Raw genomic sequence first — 13560 nt, forward strand, 5'->3', positions numbered from 1 at the left:
TAGAATGCTGGTTCATAAGAGTAGAAACTGAGTCTGACTTATTTCCCTTGATATCACCAGGGCAGTGCCTTGTACATGGAAGGCATTCAATCAATATTTGCTGAATGAATGACCATCTAGAAGTTGACAAACTTTCACAAGAGCCATAGAGAGAGAAACAGAAGGCAGGAGAGCCAGTATGGAAAAGGGGGAGCCCAGAGTGTTCTAGCTTAAAGTGTCCTTTTATAATCTAATACATGAGAAAAATGCCTTCTAAAGTCCTTTCTTTTGTGTACTTTGAGGCAATGACAAGTAAAAAGACTTCCGTGGAGGGAAAAAAAGGCACTTACCGATTTCCCATGAGATGTTCTCCATTTCTTTTCTGTGCTTTAGATACATGGGCCACACGTGGCCCTCAAAGTACCCTGGGGTGTCTGGAGGCTCGTAGATCCTTGTACTATCAAAATACGTAGGAAACTTTATGTTGACATAAACACAATTGATAAAGTAAAATAATGGTCAGGACAACGGGGAAATCACTCAGAGACTGAGTCTAAACAGGATTAAGACTACACTTTTTAGACTCAATGCCAGTTACAAAGACAACACCCAATGGATTTAGTCCCCTGATCTAAAAAATGAACTCTGTAATTCACTCACTACCATTCATATTATTTTCCCCCCTCTAGTGATTTATAAAAGAATTGAGAGACAAATATTAATGTAAATAATGAAAGAGATACTGATATGTTGTAGCAAGCTTTAAACTAATCGGTGTTCTCTGTGGCTGTAGCAGAATACAGGCCCCCTAATTTAAAACCAAAATCAACATGGGATTGCTTCATATGAAGAGTTAGGAAAGATGAGCCAAAGAGCTTGTTGTACAAGAGCCTTTTCTTAGAAAAGTAATTTGCATTACTCCATGTGGGTGACCATTTACGGAAAAAGGTCTTGCTCTTTGTATGAAGAATTGAGGCTACTCTTGCTTGAAAAATGACATATACACATTGCTCAATAATGCTGTTTCCTTGTTTTTCCTAAAGTTTGTCTTTTGAATTACAATCCACAAAGGCAATTTCAAAACTTACCTCCTCCTCTTCTTACATTCTTCATAAGGAATGGTCAGAAAATAGCTTCTATTCCATATAGTGTCAAGGGGCCTAAATTAACAGCATATTTAGTGCACAAAATTTTTTCCCCATTCATTCAGAGTCAATATTAGAGTGGGGAATGCTTACTTATAATTATAGAGAAGGAAACCTTCGATAATTAAGATGGGAATTTCCTCAGTGTTTCCCTTGTCTCTTGATGCCAGAGGGTGTGCTGCGCTTTCCATCCAGCAGGAAATGGCGGACATCATTTCCTCCATGTTAAGTGCTTCAAGCACTTCAAACAAACACACAAAAATATGAAATCAATACAACAAAAGTTTTACGCTGTGGCTTTTTATGATGAGTATAGCCAGTGGTCTATAAATATATAAAATAACACTATTTTATTTACCCTTCAAAACACCTAATTAGGGACTTTCCTGGTGGTCCAGTGGTTAAGAATCTGCCTTCCAATGCAGGGGACACGGGTTCGATCCCTGGTCTGGGAACTAAGATCCCACATGCTGTGGGGCAACTGAGTCTGAGCACTCTAGAGCCTGCGCACCATAACCAGAGAGCTCACGTGCCACAACTACTGAGTCCGCATGCTCTAACTAGAGAGGAGCCCGCATGCCACAACTAGAGAGAAGCCCACACACCACAATGCAGAGCCTGTGCACCGCAACTAAGAGCCTGTGTGCCGCAGCTAAGACTAAAAAAACACCTAATTAACAAATATTTTAGACAAAAAATATAAACTCTAATATTGATAAAGTGGTATGCTTGATATATTTTCATTCTGGAAAATTTTATTTATCTATTTATTTATTTTTGGCTGCATTGGGTCTTTGTTGCTGCACGTGGGCATTCTCTAGTTGCTGCAAGCGGGACTACTCTGTTGCAGTGCGTGGGCATCTCATCGCAGTGGCTTCTGTTGTTGCGGAGCACGGGCTCTAGGCATGCGGGCTTCAGTAGTTGTGGCGCACAGGCTTAGTTGCTCTGCAGCATGTGGGATCTTCCTGGACCAGGGCTCAAACCTGTGTCCCCTGCATTGGCAGGTGGATTCCTAACCACTGTGCCACCAGGAAACTCCTGGAAAATTTTAAACATATACAAAAGTAGAGCATAGAGTACAATGAACTCCCATGTCCCCATTACCAGCTTTGACAATTATAAACTCATTGCTTTATTTATAACTTCTATTCCCCCTTGACTATATAAAAGTTTAACATTTTTGGATGACAAAATATTTATAAATTAGTTTGAAAGATATGACACACTGGTGAAAATACCTGCAATGTATTTGGCAAAGAATGGATATCTTTAATATATAAAGAGCTCTTACAGATAAATAAGAGGAGGAAAATCATTAAAATAATTTACAAAGGATACAAGTATGTCACATTCAAATTCTAAAATGTGCATACTTTTAGAGTTTACAGTTATTAATGCTAGAAAAGTACCCTATAACAGTGATTCTCAAAGCATGCTATCTACACTAGCAGCATCAGCAGCATCTGAGAACTTATTAGAAATGCAAATTCTCAGCCCCACTCCAGAATGACTGAACTGAGCCATCTGGTCTTAAAGGTTTTTTAGTGGAAGGTTTTTAAATTATGAATTAATTCATTTAAAAGATATAGAGCCATTAAGATTTTCTCTTTTTTTCTGGTGTTTGTTTTGGTTAATTTGCATTTGGTAAGACTGTCAATTTCATTTAAGTTTTCAAATTTATTTGCATAGAATTCTTCATAATATCATCTTTTTTTTTTTTTTTTTGCGGTACGCAGGCCTCTCACTGTTGTGGCCTCTCCCGTTGCGGAGCACAGGCTCCGGACGCGCAGGCTCAGCAGCCGTGGCTCACGGGCCCAGCTGCTCCGTGGCATGTAGGATCTTCCCAGACCTGGGCACGAACCCGTGTCCCCTGCATCGGCAGGCAGACTCTCAACCACTGCGCCACCAGGGAAGCCCTATCCTCATCTTTTTAATGTTTGTAGGATTTGTAGTGATATTAACCTTTTTGGTTTTGATATATGTAATTTGTGCCTTCTCTATTTTTTTAATTGATCAGTCTTGTTTAATTTTTTTGAGGATCACTCAGATTCTTCAATCTGTAGGTTTATGTCTTATGCCAAATTTGAGATGTTTTACATCATTACTTATTTGAATACTTTTTCAGCACCACACTCCTCCTCTCCTTCTGAGCTTCCAATGATATAAATGTTAGATCTTTCATTATTGTCCCACATTTCTGTTCTTTTTTTTTTTTGGCTGCTTTGTGTCTTCATTGCTGCACGAGGGCTTTCTCTGGTTGCGGCGAGTGGGGGCTACTATTTGTTGTGGTACACAGGATTCTTATTGTGGTAGCTTCTCTTGTTGCAGAGCACAGGCTCTAGGCACATGGGCTTCAGTAGTTGCAGCACGCAGGCTCAGTAGTTGCGGCATGCAGGCCCTAGAGAACGTGGGCTTCAGTAGTTGTGGTACATGGGCTCAGTAGTTGCAGTGTGAGGGTTCAAGGGCATGTGGGCTTCAGTAGTTGTGACGTGTGGGCTCAATAGTTGTGGTTCACAGGCTCTAGAGAGCAGGCTCAGTAGTTGTGGTGAACGGACTTAGCTGCTCTGTGGCATGTGGGACCTTCCCAGACCAGGGATTGAACCCTTGTAACCTGCACTGGCAGGTGGATTCTTAACCACTGCACCACCAGGGAAGTCCCTCTGTTCATTTCATTTCAGTCTACTTTCTCTTGCTTGTTCAGATTGAATAATTTCTATTGTTCTGTCTTGAAGTTCACTGATTCTTTCCTCTGTCATATTTATACTGCTGTTACACCCATCCAGTGAGTTTTAAAATTTCAATTATTGTATCAGTTTTCAGTTCTAAAATTTCTATTTGGTTCTCTTTCACATCTTCTCTTTCTTTGTTGAGGCTTTCTAATTTTTTACTTGATTCAAGAATGGTCACAAATGCTCACTGAAGCCTTTTTATGAATACTGCTTTAAAATCCTTGTCAGAATTCCAGCATCTGTGTCATCACAGTATTAGTGTCTAATTGTCTTTTCTCATTCAAGTTGAAAGTTGCCTGGTTCTTAATATGACAAATGATTTTTAGTCTCATCCTGGAAATTTTGGGTATCATGCTATGAGGCTCTGGATCCTATTTAATCTTTTTTTTTGCAGGCAGTGTTCCTGTTTAGGTGTAGTGTGCAGGTCCAGGTGGGGTGGATGTTCAGCTGCCTGCTGGGTCTCACCAATACTGAGGTGGGGGGTGACTGTGGGGGGAAAAGAGGAAAGCATACGGGTGTGGCTTCATTACAGCTCAGTGAGGATAGAAGTTCAGCTCTCAAGTGGGTCCTGCTGAGAGTAGTTGACACTGCCTGGTTAAGGAAAGTGGAGTGCCAACTAGCACCACCTCACACTGCCTTATTCGGTCTCTTTGCTGCCAGGTAGGTGTGGAAGTTCAGCTCCGTTCGGCACCACTGATATGATCTCTATGACGATGTGGAAAGCCAACTCACCATACCTTGCTGGTGCTGATGGGTCCAAAAGTCTAGTCCTCCACTGGGCCCTGATAACACCATGATGGGAAGTTGGTTTTTTCCTTTTGTTTGCCTACAGTAAGGTGGATATTATCAAAATAATTTTCTATTCTGTTAGGCCACCCTTTTTCTAGTCCTTTGACTATAGGGAACAGGTTTCTTGGGAATTTTGGGTTGTACCTATTGATGGTTCCATGTTGTACACTTCTCCATCACCAGTCACCCCCTTCCAGATATGAGACAGATAAAAAACAAAAAACAAACAGGAAACTCACAGCTATGTCATTCCTCAAGATCCAAAGTCCCCAGTCAGTCTTCTCTCTTCATCTTTCAGAGTCTTTCCTTTTTGTTGTATTCCATCCGTGGTTTTTAGTTATAAGAGGGAGGAATAGCAAGGAATGGGGCCAAGCCATCTTGGCTGGAACCAGAAGTACCATCAGTTTTAATGTATTTCCACTATCATTCAGTTAAAAATATTTTCTAATTTTCATTGTGATTTATTCTGTGACCCATGGGATATACAGAAGTGTTTTGCTTCAGATAAAATGTGATAATGTCTGGAATTTGCTTCAAAATAATATAGAAGGAGCAGGTGGGTGAGGGTATAGATGAAATATAATTGGCCAAGAGTTCATCATTTTAAAATCAGGATGGTGAATTCATGAGAGTTCATTATACTTTTCTGTCTTTCTTTGTATATATTTAAAATTTTGCATAAGAAAAAGTTTTTAAGAATCAGACAAAAGGTACTGATTAATTTTCAAACACTTGGGAATTTACTATTTACTCTTTTGCTATTGATTTCTAATTCAGTTCTCTGTGATTAGAAGATATCTCTATATTACTTCAATACCTTGAAATGTATTAGGACTTGTTCCATGTCCTTGTGTATGCCTTCCATTTTGGTTAACGTTCCATGCGTTCTTGAGGAAAAAAATGTGTATTCTGCTGTTGTTGGGTACATGTTCTATATATGTTAGTTTGGTCAAGTTTGTTGTGTTGTTCAAATCTGTTAGACTCACAATTTTTGTCAGTTTGTTCCATAAGTTACTGAGAAAATTGTATTAAGGTCTCCTACAATACTTATAGATTTGTCTATTTGTCCACTTAGTTTTGTCAGTTTTTGCTTAATGTATTTTGAGGTCATTATTATTAAGTGCATACAAATTTTAGACTGTTTTATATTCCAGTTGAATTGATTCACTGAGCTCTCTTTATCTCTAGTAATACTCTTTGCTTTAAATTTTACTTTGTCTGATATTAGTACAGTTATACTAATTTTCTTTCAGTAGATATTTGCATGGTATATCTTGTTCTAGCCTTTTAATATTTACTTTTCTATATCCTAATGCTTAAATACATCTCTTATAAGGAGCTTATAGTTGGCTTTTTAAAAAAATCCAGTCTGACAACTTTTGAGTATTTCATTTTAGTTAATTTAACTTTATATAGCTACTGATATGTTTGATTTAAGCTATCATTTTACTATCATCTTCTATTTTTCCACCATCCTTTGATATTTTAGTTCTGATTTTCTTTTGCATTTATCAGCTATATATATATATATATATATATATATATATATATATATATATATACATATATATATATATATATTTTTTTTTTTTTTTGCGGTACATGGGCCTCTCACTGTTGTGGCCTCTTCCATTGCGGAGCACAGGCTCCGGACGCGCAGACTCAGTGGCCATGGCTCACAGGCCCAGCCACTCCATGGCATGTGGGATCTTCCCAGACCGGGGCATGAACCCGTGTTCCCTGCATCGGCAGGTGGACTCTCAACCACTGCGCCACCAGGGAAACCCCTATCAGCTATATTTTAATGATTCTACCTACTTATAAATGTGATAGCTATATACTTTATTACTATTGTTATTGTTTTAAAAAATATTTATTTATTTGCGGCAGGTGTGCTCCTTAGTTGTGGCAGGTGAGCTCCTTAGTTGTGGCGTGCAAACTCTTAGTTGAGGCATGCATGTGGGATCTATTTCCCTGAGCAGGGAACGAACCTGGGCCCCCTGCGCTGGGAGTGCGGGGTCTTAACCACTGTGCAACCAGGGAAGTACTGATAGCTATATACTTTAAAACTATTGTTTTGGTAGTTATCACAAAGATTTCAACATTACCTTGACTTACCTTAAATTTGTACATTTACCTAAAAGTGCAGATTTCTCCTTAAGATAGATTCCTGGAAGTGGGACACCTGAACACATGGCATGAATATTTTACCATCTTTGGGACATGTGCTCAACCTCCTTTCCAGAAAAGGTTGTACCAATTTATATTCCCATCTATAAGTTTTTGTTTTATTGGGCCTATGCCATTACTAATTATTAATCTTTTAAAAATCTGTTGGGCTTCCCTGGTGGCGCAGCGGTTGAGAGTCCGTCTGCCAATGCAGGGGACACGGGTTTGTGCCCCAGTCCAGGAGGATCCCACATGCCGCGGAGCAGCTGGGCCCATGAGCCATGGCCACTGAGCCTGCGCGTCCGGAGCCTGTGCTCCACAACGGGAGAGGCCACAGCAGTGAGAGGCCCGCGTACCGCAAAAAACAAAAAAATCTGTTTATTAGGTAAGTGAGGAAAAAATAAGTTATAATTCTTTGACTACTTTTCTTTTTTAAATTAAAAAAAAAATTTGGCCACACTGTGCAGTATGTGGGATCTTAGTTCCCCAACCAGGGATCAAACCCAGGCCCTTTCAGTGAAAGCGCCAAGTCCTAATCGCTGGACCGCCAGAGAATTTCCTTGACTACTTTTGAGGTTGACTTTTTTTTTTTTTTGGTGGTATGCGGGCCTCTTACTGTTGTGGCCTCTCCCATTGCGGAGCACAGGCTCCGGACGCGCAGGCCCAGCGGCCATGGCTCACGGGCCCAGCCGCTCCGCAGCATGTGGGATCCTCCCGGACTGGGGCACGAACCCGTGTCTCCCGCACTGGCAGGCGGACTCGCAACCACTGCGCCACCAGGGAAGCCTGAGGTTGACTTTTTTTTTTTTTTTTTTTTTTTTTTTTTGCGGTATGTGGGCCTCTCATTGTTGTGGCCTCTCCCGTTGCGAAGCACAGGCTCCGGACGCGCAGGCTCAGCAGCCATGGCTCACGGGCCCAGCCGCTCCGCGGCATGTGGGATCTTCCCAGACCGGGGCACAAACCCGTGTCCCCTGCATCGGCAGGCGGACTCTCAACCACTGCGCCACCAGGGAAGCCCGAGGTTGACTTTTTATTGTACATTTATTAATCATATAACCTTTTGCTTCTGTGAATAATTATTCACATCATTGGACATTTTTCAATTGGGATATTAGTGTTTTTCTTATCAGTTTGTAAGAACTTATTTAGATTAGGAACAATTCTTCGTCAATTGTTGAAAACAGTTTTTCCTTGTTTAGTTCTTACTTTGTAATAATCTTCCTTAATAATCTTTAGAAAAGGGGGAGAGAAGAAAAAAATATCTTGGCTGCAGCTCAAGACACAAGAATAGATAGCCAGTCAAGGATTTTGCCTCCCTTAAAACTATCATGTTTCTGTAAAAACTGATTACACAACATTCTTCCTCCAAGGTTATCAAAGTTAAAAATAAAGAACAAATTTTATGGCTCTTTAAGAGATCTCTCTCTATTGCTAGTTTGCGTAAGCACTCAATGATCATCTTGTTAATTATAAATGTTGATAAGACCATTAAATATAGTTTACTAGTATGACATTCCTTTACAGGCCTATATAGATGTTTTTCTGATGGACTTTACTCTGCTGGCTTCAAAGCAGTGTTAGACTGGGCAAGAGGGTAAAGTGAATCCATCTAAAAAATATTCACTATTCTTTTGAGCAGTGAAAAGACTCAGTACCTTGGTCACTGAGAGAGTAAGCTCAGAAGATAGATAGCCCGAAAGTTCACTACAAGCAAGAGGAGTAGACTAACAGAGACCCACCTTACCCCACCTTCAAAAGAAAAATTTATTTTCCAATGTTTTCAGTTTTAACTGTAAAAGTAGGGAAAAGGTTTAATTTATTTAAATAGCTGAACATAAATCAGAAACCCTTACAAAAGCATGCTAAAGTACAGCAACATAATTTAAACTTATTTTGAGACTCTCTTCAGAGATAGCAAAGTTATTTGGGTTTGAAAAAGGAAACAAACATTATTGCATAATGTTTTGTAAGCTCATCTACTTACCATCATACTGAAGAAATCCATTTTCATCTGTCTCTATCTCAGACTTTGGCTGGAAAAATAATAAAGTACCCATAAAAACTGTGCAGTGCAGAAATAATACAATCATAGAATGAAGAGTTGATAAACCTTTATTTTAACAAATGCTTTGGATGGTGAGGATAAATAAAATAAAAGATTAGCTCCCATAAGTGCGCCATCTAGTGGAGAACTAACACTACTGCATTGAGCCTCCCTTCACTACAAAAGCACAATCACTCAGCAAACGCTTTTGGATGTAATTCAATTAACTTTGCTACTATGACTTCTTTTGGTTAAATAAATTATCTGAGAAGTTTTATAGATACCTTGAAGAAATTATCCTGAGATATGATACTGCAGTTTGGAAGGCGTTTCTGCAAATTCTTAGCCAGTGTTGTCTTCCCACCATTTGTCACACTGAACAGCAACAAAAAAAGAAAACAAAGAAAGAAAATACCAAGAAGGAAGATGCATTAAAAGAACATAAAACATTTAAAATTGATCTTAGAAAATGGATATTTAAAACAATATGTAATACCTAAGAAAAAATTATTTCTTTCATAGATAGGACTTTGTTGCAAAAATCATAGGCTCAAGCAGGTCTGATGCAACAAATGATAAGAAATAAGCTGGAAAGGATGGAGCAGAAAGGTAACTAATATCGGGCAAGTGAACTGCGTAATACTAAGACTTACAGCTATTGCATTGGAAGCAAAAGAATTTTTTGTCTATGCTGAAACATTCACAAGGTTCACATGCCACACAGAGAATATGAGTAGCACACTTTAGTGCAAGTATATAAAACTGCACGTGATCAATGTGATTTTGTTTCAATGCACAGTGAAGAAAAATGGAGGAGTGGCTTATTACAAGCCCACCTATCATGACTTTTAATCTCCTTTGGAATGCCTCCTTTTCCCCAATCTCTCTCCACTTTGGCCCTGGTTGGGAGGTCCATTGTAGCTTATCACATCCTGTCAGTTACTTGTCCCCTCTGGCTGGACTGTGACATCAAGGAGAATGGCGACCCTGACAAACTCCTCTGTGTATGTATCTAGTTTTCCAGTACCCAGAACCACACATAGTTGGGGGGGAAGCACTTCTCCAGTCAGTCACCCAAAGAGTTTTTAAAACCTGGGGCTTATGTACTTCCAAAGAGTCTATGGACAGATTCAGGGTCTTTGTGAACTTGAAAGATATTATATCTTTTTTTCAATAAATTCTAACAGAATTTTGGTATTCCCTTTAATTAAAATATAAGTCACAAGCAACAGTATTATTAATAGTACCTGTGGCTTTTTCACCAACAGAAATCACAGACAGGTATTTTCATATCATGTTGCACTTGGGGCAGACATCTTGAAGTACCATTGACACTCTATTACTTGAAATTTACAGCAGCTTTTAGACTCACCACAGGACACCATTATTTAGTGAGTTAACAAAGAAGCATGTGTATCATAATGCTACAAATTTGCTTTTAAAAATATTTTTATAACTATATTATTATCATAACTGGTTTCCTTTGTATTTCTGCATTTTATTTTGTGCATTTAAAACCACTACTCGGAAAAAGCAAGACTTCATCATACCACCAAATGTCTACAGCACAAAAAACTTCTGACTGCACATGAATTGTGCTTATTCCGAGGTAAGATGAATTGCAGTATGTTTATAATCTAGAAAGGGGAAAGGAACTAATACTTATTCATCAAAATTGTTTATTGGATATAATTCAATTATTAGCTAAATATTTTACACCTACAAAAGTATTAATAGAAGAAACTTGATTCACACTTTTTTATGGTTTTTTTTTTTTCTGTTTAACCTTAGATCACACAATTGGGTAGGATATGGGCAATCTCCTTAAAAATGGAAAAGTGGGTGGGTATTACCCTATGCATTGAGAAAATACTGTTATGAGAATTTTTTCCCCCTTTACTGAAAATGTCTGTAATCCATGTTGAATGCCCATAGTTCGATTATTGAATTTTGGTTTAAAATACATAGTAAACAGGGATAACTTTATTACAGTATGAGCAACGTGGCTAGAAAATGTATCATTTTCTAGACTTACCTCTTTAGTTAAGATCATGCAATTGAACCAACAGTAATTAGATCCCTTCTCACTGACTTAGCTAGAGCCAATGAGAAATAAGCACCCCATTTTTGTAGACTTGGTAGAGATGGACCAGCTAGAAGGCAGTCCAGGTCAGAAAGATGAGCGAGGGGTAAAAGTATGTAACAAGTCTGAGACTAGAACCTGTAACTAGACTGTCACCATCCAGGTCAGGTGACACCTTAAGACTCAACCCTTCTCCTTCAGCATGCTCATGCCCACCATGTACCAGCAGGCTCACAGCTTCATGCATGTGCTCTCCAACCCTGGGGCCAGTGTCCAGACAGGAGCATGTTCTATCCTGGGGTCTAGGGAAGGAAATGGGGGACTCCTTGGGCCCACTTGCTCCTTTGTTCATAACACCCAAATAAATGCACAACTTCTAGTCCATTTGTTTTTTATGTGACAGGTGAAAAGAGAGGTCACTGTATTTGGAACATGGCATTTGGGAAGGGAGAAGTTAAAAAGGCTGTCTGTAATTACTCCAACAAGTGGAGAATCCATTCTGCAATCCATTCGCCCAAGGTAGATAATAATTTTCCCAATGTCCAGTTGAGGAAACTAAGGGTTGAAAAGCTGTATTCTCATAAAACTTGCTCAAGGTAACAACTAGCAAGTAATGGAGATGAGATACAAAGTCCAACTCTAACACCCATGGAGTTTACATTTTTTAACATTAAGGAACTTTGCGAGAATCTGATGAAAGTTATAAAATCTTTCCCCAGAAAAATGAACATCTTCACGCATGCATTAAGTTTTCAGGAGGTTCATGGATGCCACTTGAATCCTCCAGAACCTTTACTATTCCTTGCAGTCTCAACTGAATATTTAGTTCATAGGGCAGCAAGTGGTAAGTACATGAGAGAGATACGGCACAGTGAGTTTGGAGGAAGGAAGGCAGGAACTGCAGCTGAGTCTGGCAGGGGCTTTGCAGAAGCAGCAGCACTAAAATGAAATCCTGGCACTTGCTGAGGAAGAGACAGTGAAGAGAGGCTTTCTGAGGAAGTTATGGAACCAAATGCACGTGGCACAAAAGCATGACACAGGTTTCTAGACAGAGGGCATCATACTGGAATATTGAGATGAGGGGAATTTATTCACACACGTGCAGAATAGAAGTCGGATTGGATTCTGTAGTGGACCTGGTAGTGGCCTCCCCAGGTTCCACCCCTGTTTTCAAGGTCTGGTTGGGATTGACCCTGCTTTCAACTCCAGAGCAGGGCCCCAATGGCCTAAACCAATCAAGGCAATCCCCTCACTTTTGCCACAGTAACTGTGGCTATGTGACCCAGGTGGTCCTGTCAAAGACCCTCGACCTAGGGGAAGCAAAGCACTTTTTTCCCCCTAGTGACAGGATAAGAAGAAGCATGAGGTCCCAGGAGCTGCTAGTAGTCCCTTGCGACCAAAAAATGGAGCCAAAAGGAGGAAGACACAGAGAAGAGGCAGAGAGAAATGGAGTCTTTGGTGACACCACTAAGCTCCTGTATCAAATCCTTCCTGTACCCTGCCTATCTGCCCACCCCTGAAGCTAATACATTTTATTATTTTTGGATGGTCCTCATATATCAGGAAATTTAGACTGCATTTTAAATAACTGGGAACCACTGAATATTGTTCATCAGGTGAGAGAAAATTTAAAAATTCTGTATGAAGATTAAACTGGTAGAGGTATGCAGGGAAGCTTGAGGAGGAGATTGGAATTAGGGAATGAGGGCTTGAACTAGGATGGTGGCAGTGAGTGTGGAAAGGAAAGGATGGATGAGAAGCAACGCAGAGAAAAACTGAACTTGGTTCTGATTAGATGGGAGCAAGTCAAGGCAGAGTTCTGGCATTTAATTCATTCAGTGTTACTTCTAAATGATTACTTACTGTAGCTATGTAATGCAATAATATGATGATCTCCCCCAAATTATAAACTTTCAATTTCAGTAGTCTTAAATATTTCATTAACTATACTACACATAATGTGAAAGGACTCAGAAGAAAGACGAACATAATACACTAGCAAAACAAATAATGTCCTTTTAAGTTGCTGTTGTCTTATTTGAATGCCCACTTCTTGGTACCATGGGTAGGGTGACCATAAAATTTAGGACACTTCTGAGAGGGAGAGGGGTGAATGATTAATAATCATGCCAGGGAAATACGGACTACCTCAAGATGAAAAGTATGAGGAAAAGGGGTAGAGGTGAGGTGATTCCTTATTCCACATGTCCAAAGCTGGGCATAACGGGGAAGAAATGATAGATTTTCTCCTATGTCACACTGGAGGAGCAGCCATATGGAGAACGATAAATCACCCTAAACCAATGTAGCATCTGATCAGGACTTGCCTCTGGTGTCAGCTTTAGAAAACAAACAGTAAAGCAGGTAAACTTTGTGTACTGACTCCCCTGTTTCTGTTTATAGGAAACTCGCCCATCTCCTGTTGGCATTTATATAGCCAATGCTCCACTGTTTAAAATTCAAATGTACTGTTCTCTTTTCTGGGACTCAGGAATCCTTCTCCCTGCTTCTCCTTCCCCCACCACATCCACATGGAAACACCCTTTGGACATCCTGAGTATCTCGATCAGCTGTTTGTAGCAAAATTACTCACCCACCGATTCCAATGACAAATGTTTTCAT

General features: G+C 39.7%; 1 protein-coding gene across 1 annotated transcript; it reads right to left on the reverse strand.

Annotated features, from left to right (window-relative positions):
- Nucleotides 1-252: 252 nt before the first annotated feature.
- On the reverse strand, nt 253-13560 carry NMRK1 (nicotinamide riboside kinase 1; the record flags this gene model as incomplete). The annotated part of the gene is made up of 6 exons (XM_079707245.1): nt 253-436; nt 1068-1139; nt 1218-1365; nt 8796-8844; nt 9140-9230; nt 13532-13560. The coding sequence occupies 6 exons, from the start codon at nt 13558-13560 to the stop codon at nt 253-255; spliced, it is 573 nt and encodes a 190-aa protein (XP_079563371.1).

The sequence above is a fragment of the Hyperoodon ampullatus genome (assembly GCF_949752795.1).
Source record: "Hyperoodon ampullatus genome assembly, chromosome: 6".
In the NCBI taxonomy this organism is placed as follows: Eukaryota; Metazoa; Chordata; class Mammalia; order Artiodactyla; family Ziphiidae; genus Hyperoodon; species Hyperoodon ampullatus.